The following is a 27,847-nucleotide window of genomic DNA, read 5'->3' on the forward strand; positions in this document are numbered from 1 at the left end:
CTTGCTTTCAACTTAGGACCAACTACAGAAAGTCAAACATGTACCTCTTACCTATCACACAGGGGGCCCTGCACGTAGTTAGCTTACCTCCAGCTTCTTCACGCCAACAATCCAATCAGAGCACACCTGAGCCTTCTCTTCCGCGGGTCTTAAAGCTTTTGCATTCCTCTGCCTGCCTTTGAGTCTCTGCGCAAACGCTAGTGATGGTGGCTGACTCCTTTGCTATAGGAAGCTCAGAATCGATAGCCTTTGCTTTTCTCCTTTGGTCTTTGTTCAGTACTATGGTTTAAATAGGCTTTGTGAGCCAGTTGGTTTCTAAATCATTCTAACTGCCATTCATTCACTTACTGAAGAAATATTTACTAAAAGCTTCAATATAGGCCATATTCCTTGCTAGGCACAGGGGCAAATGAAATAAGATACGGGCCCTACCCTAGAGGACAGTAACTTGGCAACTAAGGGGATGAACGGGATGACTTGGCAACCAAGTCAAAGGGTATTAAAATACAGAGGCAGTGTTTTTTAAAAAGTGCATACTAATTCCTGGATTCATGAGACAACTTCCAGGAAGTTGTAGATAGATAAACATTTCAACTGTAATCATTATACGCTTGAATGCAGATTAGAAAAATAAGCATTTTAAGCTCAGCAAACCCATGATTTCAGATATTATTACTTTAGGATGTCGGTAACAGTTAAAATCTAGTCAGGAGATTAAAAGCCACCCTTATTTTAACATAGGAAATTAAATATTAAGAATTGTTAATTGGGTATTAAAGAACTAAACGAGGCAAAAGGAAAACACTGAGTTATCATGCAGGAAGCTGCCACTCCTAGGGAAGAGAGGGAAATTGTTCAACTTTTGAAACTTTGGAGGGGCCCCAAAGAGCCAAAACTCAGACCTCTGACAATAAGTTGTTATTCTGTTGATATCAGTGTCTCTGGGTTGGGTGGGGGAGCCCTGTGGCCAAGGCGCTGGACAGATGTCTGAATGAGTACAGGGTGGTTGGTGCTGGTGATGTCTCTGAGGAGTTGCTATGAGGCTGTTGCAGCAAGTGTTGGGAAGACTAAACTCATATTAACAACTCTTCCTGGAATACTAGCCTCTGCTGGGGTGCAGGTGTTTTGAGGGTGACGAAGAAATAGGAAAAGAAGAGAAAGCAGAGAGAAGGGACACATCCTGTCTTCTTCCTCTAGCCTCACCATCTCCAGCTGGGCCTCCACTGGCCGATTCTAATTAAGTCAGCTGCATAGGAGACATGGGGTTTGCTCAGTCCCAGCCTGGCACTAAAAGCTGAATACAGAGGGTGAGTTTGATTCTGTGAAGCAACAGCTTTGAATCTGCCACAACCTGCCCTTTCGGCCATTTAGCATCCACACACTTCTAACCTAAACTTCCTGCAACAAGGAAAACAACTGTTTCTACCGAATACATTGCAAACGTCCTTTGTACAAGATAGCCTCACCCTTTCTCCAAAATGAGGAGACACAAAGTCCCAGCAGACATTCTATCAGTTAATTACACCTAAAATTAATCACAAACCCACCTAATATTCTTACCCTACGACTAAATAGCGAAATTAACGCCCTAAGAAAATAAGGAGGAGAAGAAATTAGTACACACACACACACACGTACGCAGAAGAAAACAGTCATCCCTGGGTATCCAAGGACTGGTTCCAGGACCTCCTGCAGATACCAAAATCCACAGATGCTCAAATCCCTTACCTAAGACAGCATGTTTGCATATAACTTACGTGCATCCTCCTGCATCCCTTAGACTACCTCTAGATGATCTATGATGCCTAATACAATGTCAATGCTATATAGTTGTCATACTGTATTGTACTTTATATTATTTTTTCTTGTATTTTTATTTTTTGAGTACTTTCTGTGGTTAGTCAAGTCCATATTTGGAACCCACTGATATGGAGTGCCAACCCTACATGTAACAGCTGCAGTAATTTGTTTCTGTAACTGGCTAGTCATAAGGCTGAAATAATAAATTTCCTTCTTTCCTTACACATCCCATGGTTCCTCTTCCCTCAGCCAGTAGCTCAGCTTCTCAGAGTTTATATGGGGTGAGGTGTACCAAAACTTCATTGCCTAAAGGACCTCAATCATTCCCCTCTTTGAGACTGTTATAGCTGTGCCTTAGAAGTTAGTGGCATACATGGGAGGTGCTAAAAATGCCCTAGAGAATCCTTGGGTTCCTGATGCCTTTCTCACCATCCATTGTGTAGGAATGACATAAATGCCCCTTTGTTGCCAGCATCACTTGCACCAGCCAAAACAGTAAACTCCAGCCTGTTGGTTCAGTGCTGAAATGACTGGATAGTCTCAATTCCTGTCTCAATGGAGCCACTGTTGTATCCCCTAGTGGGAGCACTCCTCCCTTGGGAACTCATCAAGAGAAGCAGGAAACAAATCACCCATGAGTGGGACCACTCCATCTACTTCAGCTTGATTCCAGACCGTGCATTCTGACCAAGAACAGTCCCATGGAGTGGTCACTCAATCAAAGCACACGTTACATTTGTCAGATGGAGTTGTATTCCACCTAGTGCCATAACTGAGTCTTCAGCAGACCATTCCATCGTCCTATTATGCCCGCTGTTCCTGGGTGATGGGGGATATGCTAAGACCAGTGCATTTGAGAGGCATAAGCCCCCATTACCCCACTTCTTTTATGGTGAAATGAGTTTGTCAATCAGAAGTCGTACTGTGCAGACAGGTACATAAGACATGTAGTAAGTTCACGGATTGTGGTGCTGGTAAGGCACTGGGAAGAACTTCTCGTTACCTCCCAGAGTTGGGAGGTGCATCATTCTCATACTCACAGTGAAAAAAAAAAAAAAGGCCAGATTAACTTCAAATTCCTATCTTTTCCCATAACTCACCAGAGAACTGAGGTCACAGAGCAATAAAACCTTACAGAGATTTGAGGAGAGGAGACATGTACCTCATTCATTTCCTGGGAGCGAAATTAAACCAGTAGTTCTCAGAAGTCCTAGGTACTTATCTCCAGACATACAGACACACATACACACACTTAATTCTATGTGCTTCTTTCTGTACTTAGCATTTAGAATAGAGTTCAGACTAGGAGATGGTAACATTGGTCAGTGGTAAATTCTACTGGGCTATACCGTAAGAAACTAATGGTTGTTTTTGACCCGTAAAAGGCAATTTCTTATGGTTCAACCTAATACATCACTATATTCTGATCAATGGCTGTTTTTTAAAGTTACTATTTGGAAAAAAGTTATATTACTGAATTAGACTAAAATTGTTATTTGAAAGTACAAGAAAATATAAAAAGTATGTGAAAGTAGATTTTTATTACAGAGCAATTTTTTCTATTAATTCAATGCTTTAAATAAAACAACATAATACCATAAACTGACAATGACCTGGGAGCATGTAAATACTTAAGGCTGGAGAGTTATTTTTTTCTTGATAAATTTATATAATAAATTCTTATGAAATTTGATTCCAAATTGTATGTATGAATTGGCTTGACATAATAATTTAAATATAAACATAAGGGCAATTTAAACATTGGCAGTAATTTATATGAGTCAATTCAAGGTCGGTGACTGGAGAGCTATATTAAGAGAAACCTGAGGTCAAAAAAATCTTTAGGAAGCAGCCCTGTAACAATGCACATTTGTAGATCAGGGGCTAAAAATCCACTCTGAATGAATACCATGAAGCAAAGGATGTACAACATCCATCACACATCTGTTTCAAAAACAGCATGTTTCTAAAATGATTACATCTCTTTACAAAGTAAACATTACAGTATTAATAACTATAGAGACACCATTGAGATGAGCTCCAGATGCCCTGCTGACTTCCACCAAGCACCCCTGGGCCATCGCTTAAGGCATCCATCTTAATCCTGGGGCTTTAAGAACATCTTCCTTGCTTTAATCGGTTTTATGTCTCCATTTTCATCTTCTTCATAATTGGCATGGTCTCTCTTTCTGGCAAACTTTTTCCCAATTGTCCCCACCAAGGTCTCATATCTGTCAAGAGGACAGACAGCACACGTTTAATTTCAAATAAAAAGGTACGGATCAAGCCTCATCAAGAATATCAGACCAAATATGCAATAAAAAAGATTAAGAAAAAGAAAACTATGATTAAAAGAAACCATCTGATTTAACAATTTATGAACTTCTCTAAGAGTGATTAAATTCCTTGCCATTTTGGTGTTTGCATTACCCTAAATAAATAGAAATGTACATTTTAAAATACACATTTCCAGCAGCTCTGGAAATGGGCCCTCAACTGGCAGCCTGAGACAGGTCTGCAGCCCCCGTAGGCCATTAAGAGAAGGCCGATCACAGTCATCGTCCTACTGGGGGACTCCTTTGAAAGCTGCCGTGGACTGTGGGGTAAGAGGAGCATTCCTGGGAGAGCCAAATGAATGCTAGGTCCAGATTAGAAAGCGGCTGCGCAGCACAGTTACCTTCTAGCCATCTCTTCATCTGACACATCAAGCTCCACTGTTTCATCTTCAACTTCTTCTGCTTTGTGCTTAGCATTCATCTGAAGCATCAGTTTCTGAAAAATACACCAGTGCTGACCTTTAGGCTAGAAAACGCTTGTGAAAGGAACTGATGTCAAACTTACCTGAAGGCAGAGAAACTGAAGTCAAATAATCTAGAGAACTAGTCAAAATTGATAAGGGACTCTCTGTAATACTTGATACCACAATGGTGTAAGAGAAGTCAGCTCTGAGTCAAAAAAATAGTAAGGCAAAGCCCCACTGGATTATACTTAGTGTGAATTTAAAGTGTATTTAAGATCATAAATCTTAGTATTAGTTACTCGTATTTAAAGCAGACATACTGCTGACACATTCCAGTGAGTGGGGGAAGAAATACTAAACTTTCAGATTTTCTCTGAACTTCCCCCACCCCATCTTTAAGCCAAATGGAAGAAACACTAGTAGTCAATAATAATTTTAAATGCATCTCTTGGTGGTGGTGGTGGTGGGTGGAGGAGGTGGGAGAAGTGGAAGGCTGGCCCTGTACAATGGAGGGAATCTGTACCTCAGCCTCACCCTCCTAAACTTTAGAGTGGATAATGCATCCCATGTAACATCCATGCACCACGGGTCTCTCCTCCAACTCTTTCACATAAACCTTTTTGTGATAATTATCCTCTGACCTTTTTTTTTTTTTAAATGTGTAATCTCTTCTTTTTAGCAAGAGGAGAAGGAATAAAAGATGAGAAATCAGTCTCAACTAGTTTTTCTAAGGCTTAAAAGAGTGATAATAGTTCAAAACGTTTTCCTAGGGGGAGTGTATTCGGTGTTACAGAATCCAGTAATTAGGGCCATTTTCTAACACCCGTCCCTGCCCCCCATCAATTTCTGCGGGCAGTGGCACCCCTCCTTTCCCACTGCAGCAGACGTACTTTGGAATGCTCGCCTATCCAAACCCTACTCTTTGAACACCGCATCTTCATAATCCCTGCCTTTTTCTTCCCTCTTTACCCCACTGCCCAGCCCCTCTCCTTCTCAATCTGAAGCTTAATTAAAGCAAGTCAAAGCGAGACCAGCATATATTAAAAACAAACACTTCTAATATAACACCTTAATTACCACACATGTCTCCTCCCACTCCGCCAAAAAAGCAGAAAAGGAAAACTAATCTAGAATCTTTCAATAAACTCTGGCAATTGGCTTAGTTAACTGAGGCTCCTAGAGAAGTGGTTCTTAACTGGGGATGATTTTCCCCACCAGGGAACCTGTGGCAATGTCTGGAAACATTTTTGGTTGTCACAACTGGGTTGGAGGGTGAGATGTGTGTCTGCTACTGATATTTAGTTGGTAGAGAACAGAGGACAGGGATGTGGTTCATCATTCTCTTAGGAAAGCCACCACCACAAAGAATTATGTGGCCCCAAATGTCAACACTTCCAAGGGCGAGAAACCCTGGCTTCGAGTAATATTTACAAAACTAAAGATTTATATCTCAAGTGTCCATTTGGTTCATCAAGTACTTGATAGGATGGCTTTTAACATATGAGCCAGAGTTCTAATGAATATTTGTTAAATAAAGGTCTGCTTCTCTATCCTGGAGCAGCAAAATTCAAATGAATAGCTCAGTTATAAGGCAAATATTCATTTTTCAAACAAACTGTTGAAAGGATTCATTTAAAAATCTACTTACAACCTTGGATGAAAACTGTCCACTAAAAAGTCAAATTATGCAATTCCAAACTAACATTTTTCCATTAGAAAAAATACATTTATAGGTGCCAGAAAATAACTTTTCATAATAGCATGATATGAATAAAATCTTGATGTTCCTGTAAAAGACTCAACTTGAAATTTTAATATTTATGGTGGCACTGTCAAGGGCTGTATACTGCTATATGAAATTATCTACTCACCTCTACCATACAACTAGACTGCAATGCCTCCAATTTCTTTAAATAGCTATGGCGATATTTCAAGACTTGTTATTTTCTATATAATGAATAGAAATGGTACCTGGTGGAGAAACACCTAAGCCCAATTATTAGCAGAAAAAAATTCAATTGGAAAAATTTTTAATTTGAAGCAATTATATTTAATACCTCAACCTCAGGATTAAATCCTCTGAATGACATTCTTCCATAGAGAAGATCTTCACATAGTAAGAAACTCTGCTCTTCTATTATGAAACTCCTAAATGGGAAAATAAAAATAGCATTTCTCCGTATATAAAGCACAGCAAACAAAAGCCAACACTTTGAATAAAAAAAAAATCAACCTATGGTTCTCAGTAGAATGAAGTAAAAATACAGTAAGATTTCTAACTTAGGGTTAAAAATAAAATCTGATTAATTTGGTCAGCAAAGGCATTAGGAGACAAGAGCAGCAGGCTGGAGGTACAGCCTCTCTTAAACACCACATTTAATTTGCATAAATATCTACATAATATAAAGATCTAAAGTATTGACAATAAACGTGAATTTGTGAAAGTTGAAGCAAAGTTTCTTTTGTGTTTACATCCCCTCACCATATTTTTTTTCAATTCTTTTTCAGAAAGGAAATAATATGTATGTAAAAATACACATACAGTATACAATGACACACTACTCCAAATCATTTTACTAAAGTTTCTGGCATATTTTGTCTTTCATTCTCAGGGATTTAAAAAATTCCATTCTCTAATTATCAAAGCAGCACATTTTAAGGAACGTAATTTGGAAAGCAGAATAAAGTATGAGTTTATAAACTGCCTGTAAGTTCCTTACTAAGAAGTTAAAAAGGACTGTTAGTATATTTGAATATTTCCTTCCAGTCTTTTTTATACTTGCATTTACGTTGATTCTTGAACACAGGTCTGAGCTGTGTGGTGCACTTATACACAGATTTTTTAAAAAAAAATTTCAATAGTTTTTGGGGAACAGGTGGTTTTTTGGTTACGTGGATAAGTTCTTTAGTGGTGACTTGTGAGATTTTGGCCCCCACCAAATTCTTATTACAAATCCAGGAGAAGTAGTGGGAAATCAGAGGTTTGGGCAGCTTCAACAGTGTTATCAGTCAGAGCTCTTAGCTATAAACACCAAAGGCTGACCCTGGATGACTTCAGCAGAGAAGGAATTTACTGTAAGAACACTGTAGGCTCTTCATTTCCAAGGGGGACTGGTTCCAGGACCCCTTGTGGATATCAAAATCTGTGATACAAAGAGCCAGCTGTACTGGGCATCTCAGAATCACTGGGAAGGCTGGAGGGGCAGAATTGGAAGATGTGCAGAAATAACGGTCGCTAGGTGGTTGCACCAAAATCAAAATCATGCTAGACAATGATCCTAGGAAAACCATTGCTGCTGCTGACAGGGCTGAGCATGACACCACTGATGGCAGTGGGGCAGGCTGCGTTCCCTGGACCAGGACGTTTCTGTCTCCAGCAGAATTTCTCTGCTGAGTCACCACCACATGACCCTAAATCGAAGGTGACATATCTATCTCCAGCCTGGCCATAAACCCTAAAGCATGGCAGTAAAGCAAACATGTGGCTTTTAAGGCTTGTTTGCTGGAGTAGGCTCTGATTCTCATAAAGATTCCCTCATGCAACACTTATTAAACCAAACTGTGTGTATTAAATCAAACTGCGGAAACAGCCACCAATAAAAGAGCCTCAGCTGGGCATAGTGGCAGATGCCTGTAGTCCCAGTTACTCAGGTGGCTGAGGCAAGAGAACTACTCGCATCCCAGAAGTGGAAGTTGCAGTGAGCCAAGATTGTGCCACTGCACTCCAGCCTGGGTGACAGTGTGAAACACTCGCCTCCAAAAAAAAAAAAAAAAAAAAAGAAAAGAAAAAAAAGGAGCCTCTGCTCTCATGGAGGTTACAGTCTATAGAAAGAGGGGTCAAATAATGAATGAAACATGAAACATTTATATCACACCATGGATGAAAATAAAGCAGGTTATTCCATCCCTAGCTGTAGGGGAGTAATTGGTATGGAACTAGCTTTCCCACACCGTAACTATATAAAACAGGACAAAATATAAAATGACCATTTTCAGATAATGAACAAGTCCAAGCATATGACTGTGATGCCTGAGAGAAGAAAATCAAATGAAGTGAGCCCCATGAATGTGGAGTTTTCTGCCTGGAGGCGATTTCCAGATTGTGGAGCAGGGAGTGAGGGACTCACACAAAGCCCTGTCTTGCTGAGCTTAAGAGACAAACTGTTTCATTGGGGCTTTAGTTGAAAAAAATAAAGACACAAACTGAAGTTTGGGGTTATGGCGGTGGCTGGAATATCTGGGTGAGGATACTACTGAAAGGGAGCTACACCATGGAATTCAGGACCTGCATATTGGGTTCCCTTGAATCTTTGGCTGACCATGAAGCTGCACATGTGCAGGATGAGTCTTTAGACTTAGGGGAAAAGTAACTGCTGGAGAGATGATTTCTGGGAGAATACCTGCTGCACTAGCTTCCTGTGGCTGCTGTAACAAATTTAAGCTGACAAAATTGGTGGCTTAGAGCAACAGAAATTTATGCTCCTACAGTTCTGTACAAAATCCAGGGGATGGTAGGCCTGGGATCCCTCCAGAAGCTTCCACCGTTACAAGGCCTTCTGTGTGTCAAATCTCCCTCACCTCCTCCTTATGAGGAAAGGTGATTACATTTAGGGCCCACCCAGATAATCCAGGATAATCTCTCATCTAAAGATCTGTAATTTACTCATACACCAGCAAGGTAAATTTTGCCACATAAGGTAACACAGGTTTCAGAGATGAAAACCTAGATATTATCTGGGGGACCATTTTCCAGCCTACCATACCTGGGGAAAAAAAATTTACCCTGCAGTTGTACATTGAAGAAATAACAGAGCTTGCACAGAGCAAGGAAATGTTTGAGTTCTGCCTAGCCAGAGAGGAAAGAACAAGCTAAACACTCTGTGGTATTTAGCAGGAAGGCCACACCTTAGGAGTAGAGACAATTTAGCTACAAAACACACCCTAACAAAAACAAGCTGATTGGCATGTAAGTTAATTGCCTAATGAAACAAAATTCAACACTCTATTAAGAAAAATAACCAAATCCAGGTAGTCAGCAATGTAATACATATAAACGCACAGCATACAATAAAAAATTCCTAGACATGCAAGGAAGCGAGAAAATGTAATCCCCTCATAGAAAGAAGGAAAACAATTAAAGATGAAATTAGTAGAAATGGACTTTAAAACAGTTACTGTAAATTTATTCAAGGATTTAAATGAAAACATGAATGCAATGAAGAAACAAACAGAAAGCCTGAATTAAGAAATAGAGACTGCAAAAAAACACCGATAGAATTTATGTAATTAAGGGAAAAGACAATTAAAAAAATAAATTATATAACTGAAAAAAAACCTGAAGTGAAAAACTGGATTAGTCCTATATCTATCAAATAAATGGAATTCATTACTAAAAATCTTTTCACAGAGAAAGCTTCAGATCCAGATGGCTTCACGGGTGAATTTCACCAAGCATTTAAGGAAGAAATAATTTCAATTTTACACAAACCAAGAACTGAGAAGAGGAGGTAGGAACACTTTCCAACTCATTTTATGGGCAAAACCAAAGACATTACAATAACTCTACAGTCTAATATCTTTTATAAATATAGATGTGAAAATCATTAATAAAATGTCAGCAAATTGAATTTAAAAATTTTAAATGTTACATATGAAGACCAAGTAGAGTGTATGTCAGAAATATAAGGCTGTTCTGATATTCAAAAGTCAATACAGTTTTCAACACATTAACAAAATAAAAATCATGATCTTCTCATAAGAAATTATTTGACAAAATTCAACATCATTTATGATGAAAACCCTCAGCAAACTAGGAAAATAAAGGAGTATCTCTGACCATTGATCGGGGCATTCACGAAAACAGCACTTCACGTGTGATAGAGAGAAAGTAAACGCCTTCCCAACTATGATCAGAAACAATTCAAGGACTACTCTTGTCATTTCTATTCAATACTGTATTGGGTCCTTAGCCATGAAATAAATCAACAAGAGGAGATAAAATGTGTAACTCTCTTTTTTTGCAGATGACATAATTATGCATATAAACAATCTTAAGGAATCCAGAAAAAAACTACTTGTCAGTGAGTCAATTTAGCATTACAGAATACAAAGTCAATGTACAACCTTCAATTTCTACACACCCCTCCACCCCATACATACACACAAATAAATTTGAAAAAGCTCTATTTATGATACATAAAACTATGAAGTACTTAGAGATAAACAATGCAATAAGCAAAGAAAATTTTTTCAATAAATGTTAATAGGCGCAGTGGCTCATGCCTGTAATCCCAGCACTTTGGGAGGCCAAGGCGGGCAGATCACTTGAGCTCAGGAGTTCAAGATCGGCCTGGCCAACATGGAGAAACCCTGTATCTACCAAAAAATACAAAAATTAGCTGGGTGTGGTGAGGCGGCGCCTGTAATCTCAGCTACTCAGGAGGCTGGGGCAGGAGAATCGCCTGAACCTGGGAGGCGGAGGTTGCGGTGAGCCAAGATCGTGCCACTGCACTCCAGCCTGGGTGATAGCGTGAGACTCTGTCTCAAAAAAAAAAAAAAAAAGTTAATAGGATCACAGGTTATCTATGAAAGACATGTCCTTTGATTTCTACCTCATGCTGTACACAAAAAGTTAGAGGCAAACCATGGATAAAAATGTCAGCACTAAAACTACAAAATTTCTAGAAGAAAACAGAAAATATCTTACCATCTTGGCATAGCCAAGGATTCATTAGACAAGAGTCATAAGGAATAAACCATAAAAGAAAAAATTGATAAAACAAAATTAATAAAAACATCAAAAGACAACATTAACAGGCTGGAAGAAAATATTCACTATATATATATATGTGGCAAAGAACTTGTATTCAGAACATAAATAACTCCTACATGCACAGATGTATGTAAGTTTTGTCTCAAAAAAAACCCTAGAAACACTGAGCTTGAGTTAATGATGTGCATGCTATAATATTTTGGAAAGAAATGTACTGATGTTTGCAACTTACTGCATCAAAAATACAGTAAACTGATGGATGGATAGGGGGATGAACAAATATGTGATATAAAATATTTAAAAAAACAAAACAAAAACAAAACTTTCTCAATTTTTAAAATGGCCAAAATATTTGAAAAGGCACTTCACAAAGGTAGATATGGAAATGGCCAAAAAGGAAGAAGTTCTTTAACATTATCAGTCATCAAGAAAATGCAAATTAAAAACCATAATAAGATGCCACTAAAATAGTTAAAAGTAAAAAGATACATAACTCCAAATGTTGGACTCTCATACTTCCTTAGTGAAAGTGTAAAATCACAGAACAAACTGGTCTGAAAATTTCTGTTAAAGTACAATTCCACAGTTACAAAAGAAATGAAAACATAACAAAACTTGAGTATGAATGTCATACCAGCTTTATCCATAAGTGTAAAAAAACAGGCTGGGTGTGGTGGCTCATACGTGTAATCCCAGCACTTTGGGTGGCCGAGGCCAGCGATCACCTGAGATCAGGAGTTCAAGACCAGCCTGGCCAACATGGTCTCTATTAAAAATAAAATTAGCCAGGCACGGTGGTGCACGCTTGTAATCCCAGCTACTCGGGAGGCTGAGGCAGGAGAACTGCTTGAACCTGGGAAGCAGGCTGCAGTGAGGCGAGGTTGCACCAGTGCACCGTAGCTTGGGCAACAGAGCGAGACTCCATTTCAAAAAAAATAAATAAATAAAATAAAAATAAAAAAATAAAAAACTGGAAACAACCCAATCATGAGTTCTTTAACATTATTAGTCATCAGGAAAATGCTAATTAAAAACCACAATGAGATGCCACTAGAATAAAGTTAAAAAGATACCTAACTCCAAATGTTGAACTCTCATACTTCCTTAGTGAAAGTGTTGTAACACTTCTCTATTAATGTCCATTAATAGAAGAATGAATAGATATACCGTGGTGTATCTGTAAAATGAAATACCACTTAGCAACAGAAACAAATTACTGATGTTCCAAAACAAGGATGAATATCCAAAACATTTTGCTGACACAGTTAAGCACATATTGCACAATTCCTTTTTTATGAAGTTCAAGAACAGACAAAATTAATCTATGGTTTAAGAAATCAGAACAGTGCTTGCGTCAGAGCAGGAGTGAGACTGACTAGAAAGAGGGATGAAGATCTTTATGTGACGACGGAAATGTTTCCTTGATAGGAGTATGGTTTACAAAGATGCATGCACTATCAAAACACATACAGCTGTAGACTTAAGTACATTCCACCGAATGCAACCACCACCCACACACCCACATCCGCACACAGTTTAAGGGGAGATAGTGAGGGCAGACTAGAGGAGAGGCGTTGTCTTTTAAAAGAGTGGTCTGGATAGGCCTCTTGTGGGGGGTGACATCTGAGCAAGGACCAGGAGGCAGTGAGTAAGCAAGATATGAGGATGCCTAGGTGAAGAACACCTGAAGTTCCCATCATAAGTGGGGGCCCTGAGAAGGGAATCTAACCAGCCTGAGAAACATAAAGCCCCTGCAGCTGGAATGGAGAGAATGCAGAGTAGCAGGAGGTCAGAGTTACTTGCATGATAATGTTAAAATGTCATCTTTTACTGTGTTGACATTTGCAGACTGTGCAAAAGCAACTCTGGGTAAAACGAAATCTCAGCATGAGTGAAAGCAGCAGTGATACCAGACTACCCTGGTAGTTACATTCTTCACTGCCAGGCCCTCACAGTTCAAAGAAAAATGCCAGTTTCACATTAGAATGTTCTTGAACAGCACAAATTTATTTCTGTTAATCTTAGCCCTCAATTACTTTAAAAAATATTCGGTATACAAAATTGAAACTGTATATATAAGATACTTCTTGGCTGGGCGCAGTGGCTCACGCCTGTAATCCCAGCACTTTGGGAGGCCGAGGCAGGAGGATCACGAGGTCAGGAGATTGAGATCCTCCTGGCTAACACGGTGAAACCCTGTCTCTACTAAAAAAATACAAAAAAAAATTGGCTGGGCATAGTGGCGGGTGCCTGTAGTCCCAGCTACTTCGCAGGCTGAGGCAGGAGAATGGTGTGAACCCGGGAGGTGGAGTTTGCAGTGAGCGGAGGAGATCTTGCCACTGCACTCCAGCCTGGGCGACAGAGCGAGACTCCGTCTCAAAAAAAAAAAAAAAAAAAAAAAGATATTTCTTCATAGTCAAATAATCTAATGCACTTGTGTGACTGAACTGAGAGATGAATTAAGACACTTTTTTTCAATGTGACACCGTAACTATAGTTTTGCGGGTTTGGGTTCTTGGTAGACATTTTCTTGAAAATAAATAAAGTGAACCTGACACTTCAAGGGGAACAACTGACACTATTTATTGCCAATAACAAAATTCAAGCTTTCAAGCAAAAGTTAGAATTCCGAATAGCTTTTATCTGTCATCTTGGGCTTGATAGCTTCCCAACACTTAAAAGACTTTTCTGATGAAACCCACGATGATACTAATGAATGTGATTTTTGATATTGTATAACAAGATGAGTTAACACTGGGAAAATCTACACAACTCATTTTCCAAATGACAGATGCAGGATGTTAAGAAATCATATACGGGTAAAAGATCTATTTAGAATACAAGACAGACCAAGACATGAAAAGTTCACTGGTGTTTTCAGATTCCATGTTGCAATTTACTCTGAAGAAACTATTACTGATTGAGTTTTGGAGCTGTACCAAAGAATTATCTGAAAAGGCCATTGAAATACTCCTCTCTCTTCAACTGTATCACCTGTGTGAGGGGGATTTTTCTTTATATACTTCAACCAAAACAACATGCTTTAACAGGCTGACTGCAGGTGTTCAGAGTCTAGCTGTCTTCTATTATGCCACAAGGTTAAAGAGATTTGCAAAAACAGAAAACAGTACCACTCTTCTTGTTAAATTTTTTGTCTTGAAAAAGTTATTTTTCATTAAAAATGCGTTAGGTAATGAGTTTGTTATTTAAATAATTTTTAAAATTTCTTATATAGTAAATATTGACAAATATAAATCACACAAAACACTCTCTAGGAGTTCTAACTAAATTTTTTTTTTTTGAGATGGAGTCTCGTTCTGTTGCCCAGGCTGGAGTGCAGTGGCGCAATCTCGGCTCAATGCAACCTCTGCCTCCTGGATTCCAGTGATTCTCCTGCCTCAGCCTCCTGAGAAGCTGGGACTACAGGCGCATGCCATCATGCCTGGCTAATTTTTTTTGTATTTTTAGTAGAGACGGGTTTCACCACGTTAGCAATGATGGTCTCGATCTCCTGACCTCGTGATCCGCCTGCCTCGGCCTCCCAAAGTGCTGGGATTATAGGTGTGAGCCACCGTGCCCGGCCTAGGAATTCTAAATAATTTTTACAAATGCAAATAGCTTCTGAGTTCCAAAACTTTGAAAACCACTGTGATTTTGGTTCCTCTCTCACTGGCCCTCTAGTCTGGCCAGCAACTCACTTACTTCAGAACCACCTCTCCCTGAGGGAATCTAAATTTGGGCACAGAACTTGCTGTTTAGCTTTTTCTACGAACCTGGGATTCCCTCTCAATTGCCCAACCTTATTCCTTATAGAGTGAGCAGCCGATAAGAGCTCCTCAAAATCACCTCTCTCAGGAAAGCACGATCCAACAAAGCTTTCACTTAAGACAAACGACGGGGCCAGAGAAAAGGCAACCTCCAGAGGCCAGGACTGGATTCACAGCAGGACTACTGGCCCCTCAGAGGTCTTCCCCACGGCTTTGCATCGACACCGTAACTTTAATATAAAAAGGAGCACAGGTGTTTTGTATCTACGTGCATGGTTTTAAGAACTAGAAAAATTAATTACAGAGTTGGCAAGCAAGTGAAATATTTCAAAACTTAACTGTTTTTGTATTTTAATTATCCAATTTTCATTAATGAGGTTCTATAATTTTTGGGCTAAAACACACCCACAAAATTATCTATTTCATAAATTTCGCAGATGAGAAACTACTGCTCAGAAAAAGCTGGACTTGCCTAAAGCCACAAATACCACGGCAAAACTCCAGTTAGAAAACCCTTCTCAGTGGGTCTCACATTCCTGCACATTTTTTGAGTGAGGCACTAACTGCCCGTTTGTTGTGGACTATCTTTGCAACGATATCTGCACAGCGAGCAGCCTTGAGAAAGTCTTCCTCTAAAGCAAAGGGCAGATTTGCTTACTGTCCAGCACAATACAGACGCCTCTCTTGGGGCTGAAGGCAAGTCTGTTTGTGGTCCGTTATCCAAAGTTCCAGTTTTCTAAGCTCAGGAGATCTCAGCTGTGATGCAAATCCACTGGGTGCACAGCATCCACCTGGGCCACTTCATGACATCCCTCATAGGACTTGGGGACAAAAGAGAAATGATACAAACTTGATGCTTGTGCTGCTTGCTGTGCAGTAAGTCCTTTGTTTCTGATGGTGTTCAGGACACATGACCGCCAAAATATGGCATCTTGGCATACTGAAAATTTTATACTGGAGGAATCTGAAAAATGACGTGCAGGTAGGATTTTCTGACCGTCCCCTGAAGCAGGTCACAAAACCCTCACATAAGAGATGCCCTCCCTACACTCAGAGGAAAGCAACATCCTTATCTCAGAAGAAGGGACAGAGAGAGGAATCTGAACAAAAGACTTGCTAAGTTTCTCCTGGCTTATTACTTTTCGCTCATACCCCTTGGTCCTATCATATTTCTTCACAACTTTCCACTCTTCATCAAACCTAACATGAAAACACTCAGGTTCAACCAATTCTTTGGTATTTATTTTCTTATGAAGGCTCCTGTGTCACCTAAAACTTTTGTGAAATAAAAGTGTATACCTTTCTCTTGTTAATCTGTCTTTTGTTACAGGGACCCCAACTAATGAATTTCAAATGGGTGGAAGGAAAGGCTATTGTCCCTCCCCTACATCTCAGACCCAGAAGGTTCCTATCTTCCACCAGCATCAGTGAAAGTGTGGCAGGCTAACTTGTTAGTTTCAGGTCCCTATACCTTCTGACTCCAAACAGACCACAAAACACAAGCATAAGACGCACAATAGCCAAAAACACTTCTTCAACAACTTGCTACGGCAAAGGAGTAATTAAACTGCCTATACTTGCACACTCTTACTGGACCACATCCTTGGGGAAAAAAACAATAAGGCAATACATAGCAAAATCTTTGATCTGGTAAATTTCACTCCTAGGAATTCACACTATATTGGGTTCCCTGGAAACAGACTCTGAGACAGACATATATACAGAAAACTTAGCAGGCAGTGTTGCTCAGCAGATGCCCTTCTAGGAAAACAGAGACAGGAGGATTGGGCAGAGGGAGAAGATGATGGGCATTGTGGCTACACTAAAGCCTCAGCCACATATGAGAGCTCTGGAGTCAGGAAAGCCCTTCAGTTGTTCCAAGTTGAGGCACAGCAGCTAGATCATCATTCCCCTACATGGTCTAGCCACTGGCTAAAGGTGTCCCCTGTGAGGCAGTGTTAACACTGAATAGCCCTAATTATCTTCACTGAATTACAGACTGATATGGCTGACATTAAAAATGGGAAACTCGAGACTTTCAGAGCACAGACACATGCAATCTCCAACTTCACAGAATAGTTCAGATAACACTAGCAGAAAAGGATACACAAACATAAGTGAGTAGAAAGGAATGGGTGTACTTCATATATTCAGGTATAAGGAAATACACACAATGGCGACAATCACTGTGCTTTATGCCTGGCACTATGGTGACTGTTTTACATATATTACCTCGTCGACTTCTCGGAATGTACTGGACAAGTACTATCATCATACCCAATACACAAATGACACAAAACAGGTTAAGTAACTCACCCAAGGTGACAAGTAAACAAGTGGCAGAGCTGGGCATCAAACCCAGGTCTGCCTGACTTCAGAGCCCATGTGCTTAATCAACCAATCCATTCCATGATCTCCCTATTTAGAGTGTTAAAAACAACAACTCAATACAACACGTATACCAAGGATATGACATCCATTCACCCCTCCAGACCTACTTCCCGTCTTCACCCATTTCTCTGGCCTGGGAGGCTGACTTGAATGTAATGCACGGAAGGGCTCCTTTGCTGCCAGGTACCTGGCTCCATTGCTAGGATGACCTTGGGCTGGCTGTACCCATGAATGGAGGTAGTAGCTCCTGTAAGGTGCTCTCTCTACACAGCTTATCTCCAGATTCGGTAGCAGCCATTCCCCACCCACCCCTTGACTCTGCAAGCTCAGGCGGTAATCACTCCCACTACACATGCTAGGAGGTACTGCACTGCCCTAGGGGCTCCCCTATGCCCCACCCACACCTTGATAGTCTCTCCTCAGTCTGAGAGTGTCATCTTCTCCTGCCAACATCCTGAGCTGATATACACACCTATACATAAACAGGATGCTGAGTAATGGCAAAAAGGTATTATTTACCTTCCCAGAAAGAAACGTAAAGGTCATTTTCTGGGAATATGCTGTATTAGGGGAAAAATACTGGAAACAAGATAGAAACAGTCCTGTTCTTTAATAAACAACTGGAAGGAACACTTTGGCAAGTTTACTTAAGGCATAAAATTAAATTATAGCTCCTCAGCAGCAAAAGTCCCTTCCTCCCTGTGACCCTGCCCCTGGCATTATCTTCACCCTCTTCACCAACATGTTGCTTCCTCCGAGAAGTAGAGAAAAAAAGTACCTTCCCCTGATCCCTCCTGGTGGGACATACTTTCTATCTTTAGAGAAGGGTATCTAACCTTCAAACAATGTCCAGAGGTCAGCCAAATGAACAGGGGAATATAACATTCCAAATCAAAGCCCAAACATCAGGTACAGAATGGAAAGACATAAATGTGCCTCAAGATAGTAAGCAGCATCTTCAGTCATTTGACCAAAATTTAAGTAAAACTACCATACAACAGAACTTACTAAGGCGAGGAAAGTATCAGGGAAAAATGAAAAACAGCTTCCAGAAGGATTCAGCTAAATTAATGGATGAAATAAATCAATCACTCCTTCATTCAAAATTGTTGATCAGGCATCAGCCAAGCTTAGGGGTGGGCCAGAAACTGTCTACCCCAGCTTCAGCACTGACTAGCTGGGTGAACCTGGGCAAGTTACCCTCCCTTAAGCTCAGTTCCTCAACTACAAAGTGAAAGAATGATAGGAGGTAGTTCCTAAGTTTGCTACGAAGATTCAATAACTATAGATGTAAAGTGTTTAGCCCAGTTCCTGGTACACACTATAGATTCAGTAAATGTTAGCTAAAATGTATGGTATTACAAGTAGTAACAATTTAAAAAAAGAAACAAAAACTCCTGACCTGCCTTAAAATGCTCAACCTAATGAACTCTGTAACCGAAACAAAACTGGAGAGACCTGAAGTACATACCTAATCTTTAGAACTTAAGGTGATAGAGAGAACATTACAGCTTCCCCAAAGGTCTGCTGTTACTATCAGAGATATGTGGGCTAGGTTCCTTCATTCAATGTAAAAAAGGACAATATGATAAATAGTGGCTGGGAGGGGGAGTAGTAAAAATGTATAAATCCATGTACAACTTCTATAGGTTTAATATTTTTTAGTTGTGCCACTAAATCAATAAAGTGAACAGAAACTATTTCATGGGCTTTATGTCACTGGAATGATGAGTTAAATTTACCAGGAGTTTCCTTCTGAATGCCACAAGCATCATCAGTATAAATTTTAATAAACCTACTCTTTCTCTTTAAGCTCTGGCAAATCCAAGTACCAGTGCTCTTCACTAATGATTTTCTTTTCTTCTTCTTCTAGTTGTTTCTTGGTTTCTGAGTCCAGTCCCCTTTGCATAAACTGTGAAAACAAACAAAATCAATGTTAGAAACTTTTCCCATTTTAGAACTGAGGAAACCCCAAATAATTTTCTTCTTCTACTTGTTCTCCTTCATTTATCCATGGAACCCATCTCAAGATTGAGGGTTGGGGCAAGTGATCAAACGGTTTAGCTCTACCCTTCCAACTTTACACTAGATGATGAGGGGTTGTGTCAGGGCATGAGAAAATGCACAATGTATATTTCCTTCGGAAAACTTAAGGGCTAAGACACCACATTCGAAGGTCTTGTGCTCACCCACAGAGCCCACTGGCTTTGGCACCTGCTGATCTGGGGTTGAAATGCTCTTCTTATCCTCTTCCACCTGGCCAATTCCTCGCCCGTCTGACATAGGTAAAGCTACTACACTTCTGTGAGTGCCAGTAAAATCAGTGCCTCTGTCCTAAATGCTTCCATGGCTCCCTCCAATAGACTCACCACATCTTAACTTTTTGAGCATCTATCTTTTCTGGAGACCTTAAGGACTGGGTGTCTGGGTCATCTCCGTCATCTGTCCCAATATGATGACTGAAGCACAGTAAGAGCCCGATAAATGTAGGCAGAAGCGAAGGTACATCTATAAGTCTGCTCTTTGTTTTTATTTTTCCTCTGAAATGCTGCTAAACTCTTGAGCTGCTCTTATCAAATCTACAGAAACTTGACTGAAAATATGGCAGTAAATAACAGTCCTGCTGCCAGTCTCTCACTAGCACAAATACCTGTATTTCTTCAGGGAACAAGGGAACAAACTTAAGAGGCTAACCACAGCAACATGATAAAATATCAATACTGGAGAAAATAAAATCAGAAAATACCCAGAAGCCTCCTAGCAGTTAGGTTTCAGGTTCCACTGGTTTCTATGTATCCCCCATTTCTTTCCCTTATTCAGGTCCCATATTTCTTTTTTTTTTTTTTTGAGACAGAGTCTCGCTCTGTCACCCAGGCTGGAGTATAGTGGCACAATCTCAGCTCACTGCAACCTCCGCCTCCTAGGTTCAAGTGATTCTCCTGCCTCACCTTCTCGAGTAGCTGAAATTACGCGCCCGCCACCACACCCGGCTAATTTTTGTATTTTTAGTAGAGACGGGGGTTCACCATTTTGGCCAGGCTGGTCTCAAACTCCTGACCTTGTGATTCACCCGCCTCGGCCTCCCAAAGTGCTGGGATTACAGGTGTGAGCCACTGCGCCCAGCCCAGGTCCCATATTTCTCCTCCTTCTATTCCAGCTTTTCCAAACATAAGCCTTTTTAGGCATAAGCGCTTTAACAATGACTACTAAGTTAAATGAAAAAATCTTAACGTTCACGAATAAAATAGACAGGCGCTGCAAAATGATGTTTGGTCAATGATGGAACCCATATATGACAGTGGTCCCATAAGATTACAATGCTGCATTTTTACTGTACCTTTTCTATATCTAGAAAAGGTATCTATGTTTAGGTTTCTATATCTAGAAAAGGTATCTGTGTTACAACTGCCTACAGTATTCAGTACAGTAGCATACTGTATAGGTTTGCAGCCTACGAACAACAGACTGTACCATATAGCCTAGGTGTGTGGTAGGCTCTACCATCCAGGTTTGCGTAGATCAACTCTATGATGCTCTCACAATGATGAAATCACCTAACAATGCATGTTTCAGAACGTATCCCTGTTGTTAAGTCATGTGTTAAGTAACACATGACTGTGATAACATCAAGTGCTGATGAGAATGTGAAGAAACTGATCACTCAAACATAGCTGGTGGGAAAGTAAATGGTACAGCCACTGTGGAAAACAGCGTGGCAGTTTCTTAGCAAACTAAACACTTACCATATGACCCACCAACCGTCCACGCAAAGTGAGCGCATGTAAAATGGTGAAATCTGAGTCAGCTCACTGTCACTGTCCTGGCTCTTTATTGTATCCTAGTGTTATAAAATGTTGCCGCGGGGGAGGTGGCATGAAGGATGCACGGGATATCCCCGTACACTTTTTGCAACTTCCTGTGAATCCATCACTATTTTAAATAAAAAGTAAAAGAAAACAAGTTTGCAGACTAGTGTTTTGCAGTCCTCATCCATTTTACCTGTGCGTATATCCTCATCCCAGGAAAGAACTGCAGTTTCTGGAATGTGCATGCTATACTTCCCAGTCCTTTTGCCTTTGTGACTTAACATGTTTCCATTTTCTGCCTGGCAAAATATTTACTCTTTTAAGCCCACAGCGTGTGTCCTTTGGTAAGACTTCCTGGTTGGCATTTGGCTTGGCTCTTCCTAGGCCTGCTCCTATAAAGAAGCACCTTCCCAAGACAGCCTCATAAACACTGGATTATTGTTCACCATCGTGCTGCTTTGGTGTCTCCCAAGACTACGATTCTGAATAGACCATGACTCTTGTTCATCTTGTATCATTGGTACTTAGGCGGCATCTTTGGTACACAAAAGAGCTCACTCAATGAAGGTTCTCTGAACGTAAATGAACCTAGACCTGTCTTATTTTTCCAGACTCTCTTTCTGGGATAGTTTTCTTTAAATGCAGATGCCTCATTTCATCACTAATATTCCTCGTGGTAAGACTCATCAATACTGCCCAACTGCCCTTTTTTCTCCCATTTAGTCATGTACCTATTCTTTTGATATACAATAGCCATATACGTATGTTCTGTACACATAGAAAGGACAGAACTCCCTGTGAATATGAATCAAGCACCTCCAGACTTAGGTAGAAGTTCGATTCTCCTACTCTAGAGCATTTCAGAACACATTCCAAAACTAGTGAGGACTCAGAGCAGGCATCAGCACAATACAGTCCTCAGGCTAGATGTCTGTTGTTGTCGATAAAGTTTTACTGGTACACAGCCATGGTCATTCGGTCCTGAATAACACTGGCAGAGCTGAGTAGTTGTAACAGACTGTCTGGCTCATAAGACCAAAATATTTATTATATGGTCCTTTACAAAAAGTTTACCAAGCCCTGTTCTAAGAGTCTAACAGTGCTAAAATCACAAATAAGCACCCTTTACATCCATTCCATACTGGAAGACCTTCCATTCACATCCTTCTTTTTCTGCTTCCCATCAGGATCACCCTGCAATGGCTGACCAAGTCAGAGGCATTGAAGTGAGTCAGGATTAAATCCTCAACCCTCTCATACTTGCCCTAAAAAGTGGTCCCCAACCTTTTTGGCACCAGGGATGGGCTTCCTGGAAGACAATTTTTCCACGGGTGGTGGAGAGGGGAAGGGTAGATGGTTTAGGGATGATTCAAGCACATTACATTTATTGTGCACTTTGTTTCTATTATTATAATATGTAACGAAATAATTATAATGCAGAATCAGTGGAAGACCTGAGCTTGTTTTCCTGAAACTAGACAGTCCCATCTGGGTGTGATGGGAGACAATGACAGATCATCAGGCATTAGATTCTCGTAACTAGAGCGCAAGGTAGATCCCTCATATGCACAGTTCACAGTAGGGTTTTTGATCCTAGGAGAATCTAGGATTCTGCCACTGATCTGACAGGAGGCGGAGCTCAGGTGGTAATGCAAGCTATGGGGAACAGCTGTAAATACAGATGAAGTTTCGCTCACTTGCTTGCCTGCCCACTGCTCACTTCCTGCTGTGCAGCCCGTTCCTAACAGGTCATGGACCGGTGCTGGTCCGTGGCCTGGCAGCTGGGGACCCATGCTATACAGGACTTAGCTCTGGTTAAGGCACCCTAAGTGCAGCTGCTCCATGCCTTCTCACAGTATACTCTGTTCTGTCAGTATAGACAGTGTCTCCTGCTATCTTGCCAGTAAGTTTTTCTTATCAATGACCAAAGCTGCTAAACCAAATAGAGAATCTGGGTGATCTTTCTCCTTCTCCTTTGCTTCCAATGTCCAGTTGAGTCTCCCAATTTGGTGGGGGTGGACATTTGTTTTAAGTTAATTTCTTCCTTCTTAGTTGCAATTCAGATATTTAGTTTGAGCCTGAGTCACCCAGTACATCATCTGGCTTATTCCAAGAGCTAAAACAACTGCTAAAATCTTTTCAATATCTGCTTAGCCAGTTCACTCCACTTCTCTGAAATTAATGTTATTACAAATCATAAAATCAAACTCTGTTCAGTAAAGATTCAAATTTTGCTAATATGCAAAGTGCTTGACAAATTCTAAGTTATGCTGCAATTTGTCCTCCACCCTCATTCACCCATTCATCCCTAACTCCATCCTAGCTCAACTCCATTCAAATCTTGCCCATGTAATGTTTACTTTCTCTCTCTCTTTTTTTTTTGAGACAGGGTCTCCCTGTGTCACCCAGGCTGGAGTGCAGTGGCACCACCTCAGCTCACTGCAGCCTTGATCTCCCAAGCTCAAGTGATCCTCCCACCTCAGCCTCCCAAGTAGCTGGGACTACAGGTGTGTGCCACCAGACCCGGCTAATATTTTGTATTTTTTGTAGAGATGGGGTTTCACCATGTTGCCCAGGCTGGTCTCAAACACCTGGGCTTAAGCGGTTTGTCTACCTCAGCCTCTCAAAGTGCTGGGATCACAGGCATGAGCCACTGCGAATGGCCTCTCTATCTTTCAAAACATTATGAATGCTTCCTTCCTTCTTTTGGAAATTCCACCTCTTTAAACACGACATGTAACAGTTTGCTATTCTCTATAAAGTAGTGCTCAGTGACAGGCATCGCAGAGTACAGAGTAGTAACAAAGAGCCAGGGTTCTGGAGCCAGACTGCCTGAGTTCCCGTCCTGTCTACACTACTTATTAGCTGTGTAACTTTGGGTAAGTTACTTATTTCTGTTTCAGTTGCCTTAGCTGTAAAAAGAGAGTTATTGCCTGTAGTCACCTCAAAGTGTCATTATGTGAATTGCATAGGTTAATATACGCAAACCACTTCAAACATTGTCTAGTACTATAAATATTTGCTATTTTTTTGATACTGCTCCCCGTGTCAATAGCTTTCCATTGCTCACAAAATAAAGGAAAATATCTTTAATCTAGCCTAAAATTCCCTGCACGTTGTGACCACTGCCTACTCTGCAACCCCATTTCTTAGTACTTGCTTTCCAGACATACTGAATTGTCTCTAATTCTTGGAAATCTCCATGGTTTTCTTTTTCTTTCTCGCCTCTCAGACTTCTGAACTCAGTTTCTCCTAGTTTAGGACGCTGTGCCTTCCACCCTCCCAGTAACCTAAAGAGACCACTATCCCGCGAGAGGCTCGGTGAGTTCCCAGGGCCCCCGGCGCTTCTACCCTCGCTGCACCTGGTAAGCTGTACCCTGACTGCTTATGTGTATGCCAGCTCCCATCCGCCCGCGGGCCTCCTGAGACAGTCGGCCTAATTCCTAACCTGGTTCCCAGTAAACAGTGCAGAGCAGGCGCTAAGTGAATGAATGAGCACGAGAGGTGGAAGCCCCCTGAGGCCTCTCTGGTGTCCCTTGTCCGCCCGCCGCCTCGGCCCCGGCCAGGTCGGAAGGACCGGGTGCCCCTACCGCCCAGCGTGGCTCTCTCAGCGTGCCCGCACCTTCATGCGCAGCAGATTCTTGGACAACTTCGTCTTGCGCTCTGCCGCCATGGTGGCTTCCGCTCAGCGCCGCACTCGGGCCGCGAGCCTCACTGCACATGCGCGGAGCCGCGTGCGCGGCTGCGTCCCTCGCGTAACGCGCGCCGCCTCGCCCCGCTCCGCCCCTGTGTCTCGCGCGCGGGCGCGGCCACTCAGCCGGCACTCTGCTGAGTGAGGGGCGCGGGTAAGCGTGCGGGGTGGCGGCGCGGGGAAGAGCGCGGCAGACCGCAAAAAAGCCGAAGTCAGAGGACGACCCAGAGCTTGGCTTCCCCGAGCCGCGGGCCGCCTTCCCGGGACGTCGGCCTGGCCCCCTCGGAGGCCCATCCTCCCTCAGGGACTCCCTTCCTCAGGGACCCCCTCCAGACTCAGTAGTCCTCGCCAGCCTCAGAGAGGTTTCCGCCACGCCTGCCACCCGCCTGGGCCGTGTTACCCACGTGTTTTGTCTTCGTAACGTGGGTGGCGGGCTCCCTGTGTTCTGGGTCGCTTTGCAGGGTCCAGGTCGTTTTCTCTTCACCAGGACCCCACGAGTTGCTGCTTTCCTCACAGCAGCCCGGAGTCCTGGGGGAGCGCGGCGGGGGCCGCCCCAGGCAGGCTGGCTTCATCCCCGGGCTGCTGCCGGTGCGTGTCTGGCCGAGTGACCTCTGCTAAACAGAAGAATCTCAAGAAACGGCAAGGGATGGAGGCAGGGATGGGTGCCAAAGACACATGAATGAGAACAAGGCCTGGTTTTGATCTAAAGAATTGAAAAGACCATAGCGAGGGGCAACATAGCGAGACCCCACCTCTACAAAAAAATTTATATATACACAAAAAATATACAAAATATGCATACAAAAAATATATACAAAATATACAAAAAAATGTACAAAATATACAAAAAAAATACAAAAAAAAAATAGCTGGGTGTGGTGGCACGGATCTGTGGTCTCCACTACTTGGGAGGCTGAGGCTGGAGAATCACTGGAACCCGGAAGGTTGAGGCTGCAGTGAGCTGAGATCCCGCCACTGGACTCCAGTCTGGGCTCCAGAGCGAGGCTTTGTCTCAAAAACAAAACAACAAAACAAAAAAGAATTTAAAAAACCACTGAAAATAGGGTAGCGTTCCTACCCTGGTGTTTAATGCTCTGGGTACCACCTAAACACGTTTTCGAAAACTATTCCCAGGTCCGACGCTTTGGAACGCCCTCAAGCTAATAGCATCTCAGCTGATACCATGGGTTCTATGTCAGATTGTTGACCTGGTCACCTTAGGGCTAATTAGTTCACTTAATCCCCATAAGAACCGGAAAGAAGATATTGTCATCGTGTTGTTAGGGATTCTGAGACACAGAGCGGGTAAGGCACTTGGTGTTCACACAGCTAATCCATGTTAGAGCTGAAATTCAAACACCGATTTGGATGTTAACAGCCCTTTAGGTTTTCCCAGGGGTAAATAAAATCATTGTAATGTATTAAGTGGCTACAGAATCTAATTCACTTCTGACTGTGTGTGAGATGCCGGGGGTATAATAACGTGTAAAAACACGTATCCGGACCTTTCCTGAAGCTGATATTCTGGACGTAAGTGGCGACTGCTGTGAAAGAGAGAAAACAGTGATGTGATAGAGTAACCTTGAGGGTTACTTTAGACAAGGTGGTTTGGAACGGCCCTTGTCAGATGATGGCGCTAAGGCTTGAAAGTTGAGAAAAACGTGTTGTATGAAGAGTTGGAGGTAGAGTGTGCTCAGAAGACAGCAGCAACTGTAAAGGTCCTGAAATATGAACAAGGCAAAGTCCGTGTTAAAAGTTTTACAGGTGGAAACAGTAGAGGTTAATCGTAAGCCACATTGCATCCCCCAAAATTCATATGTTGAAGTTCCAACTCCCAGTGCCTCAGAATGTGAATGTATTTGGAGACAGGGCTTTTAAAGAGGTGATTAAAACAAGACCCTTAGGGTGAGCCCTAATCCAGTCTGACTGATGTAGTCATAAGAAGAGGAAATTTGGACACAGACACCAAGGTTGTGTTTGCATAAAGGAAAGACTATCTGAAAGCCAAAAAAATAAAAGAATTTTAAAAAATGTCTCAGGAGAAACCAAACCTGCCAACACCTTGATCTTAGACCTCTAGCCTCCAGCACTGTGAGAAAATCACAACCAGTCTGTATAAGGCACCCAGTCTGTAGTGTTTTCTTATAGTAACCCTAGCAGACTAATATACCATACAATTAGCTGTAGATGACAGTTGTGATGAGAGCCCGGTAAGGAAAGTTTGAGGGTCATGAAAGGGTACAACAAGGGTACCTAAACCATTCTGGCCTGGAAATGAGGAGTCTCCTAAACGTGGAGAGGAGTTAATCAGGGAAAAGGCCCACCAATCATTCACATTGGTGTGCTGCTTTTACCACCATAGGACTCTTCATCTTGCAAAACGGAAACTCTGTTCCCATTAAACAATAATTCCTCAGCCCCTCGCGACTACTTTCTGTCTCTATAATTTTGACTTTTCTGCAGGATTCTCAAAGAACTGCTGTGAGAGTAGAGGTGAAGGGAGAAGTGACTCAGTCTGCCATCTGCACTTAGGAAACTAAGGGGCGACTGAACTAGGATGAACACATGTCTTGTCAGCTTCAGAAGAGGAAAACAGCATTCCCGGTGAAATAAGAGCATATATCTATCATCTAAGGATGCTGGAAGCGCCACACCTTCTCTATGGACCCCTGTTGTACCAGTCTGGGTTCTGATTTGTTTTCCTGAAACATTGACATTATTATGTTATTCTTTCCCTCTAAAATTTACAATATCTGTTATTGTCTGAGAGATAAAGGTCAAATTCTTCAACCTGCCACTCAAACTTCTATTTTTCTATTTGATGGTGAAAATCCTTATAATTAAAACGAATCCCCCAAGTCTCTTCCCACCCCTCAACAT

The 27,847-nt window shown here is 41.6% G+C and overlaps 1 protein-coding gene across 1 annotated transcript; it reads right to left on the reverse strand.

Moving 5' to 3' along the window:
- Positions 1 to 3,322: 3,322 nt before the first annotated feature.
- On the reverse strand, positions 3,323 to 25,021 carry MPHOSPH6 (M-phase phosphoprotein 6). The gene is made up of 5 exons (XM_054453275.2): positions 24,899 to 25,021; positions 19,270 to 19,382; positions 6,598 to 6,688; positions 4,478 to 4,572; positions 3,323 to 4,031 (listed from the first exon to the last, which is right to left on the reverse strand). The coding sequence occupies exons 1-5, from the start codon at positions 24,947 to 24,949 to the stop codon at positions 3,899 to 3,901; spliced, it is 483 nt and encodes a 160-aa protein (XP_054309250.1). The 5' UTR covers positions 24,950 to 25,021; the 3' UTR covers positions 3,323 to 3,898.
- Between the last annotated feature and the right edge of the window lie 2,826 nt (positions 25,022 to 27,847).

This window comes from Pongo pygmaeus, chromosome 18 (assembly GCF_028885625.2).
Source record: "Pongo pygmaeus isolate AG05252 chromosome 18, NHGRI_mPonPyg2-v2.0_pri, whole genome shotgun sequence".
Lineage (NCBI taxonomy): Eukaryota > Metazoa > Chordata > Mammalia > Primates > Hominidae > Pongo > Pongo pygmaeus.

What these genes read in the sequence shown, in the direction of transcription:
- MPHOSPH6 (XM_054453275.2), bottom strand. Translation starts at nt 24,949, where the DNA reads ATGGCGGCAGAGCGCAAGACGAAGTTGTCCAAGAATCTGCTGCGCATG. An exon ending in CCAGAGCTTAAAGAGAAAGA is followed by an intron (nt 6,689 to 19,269) that starts GTAGGTTTATTA and finishes TTTCCCATTTAG; the next exon opens with GAGTTTCATAATAGAAGAGC. An exon ending in GATGAAGAGATGGCTAGAAG is followed by an intron (nt 4,032 to 4,477) that starts GTAACTGTGCTG and finishes TCCTCTTGACAG; the next exon opens with ATATGAGACCTTGGTGGGGA.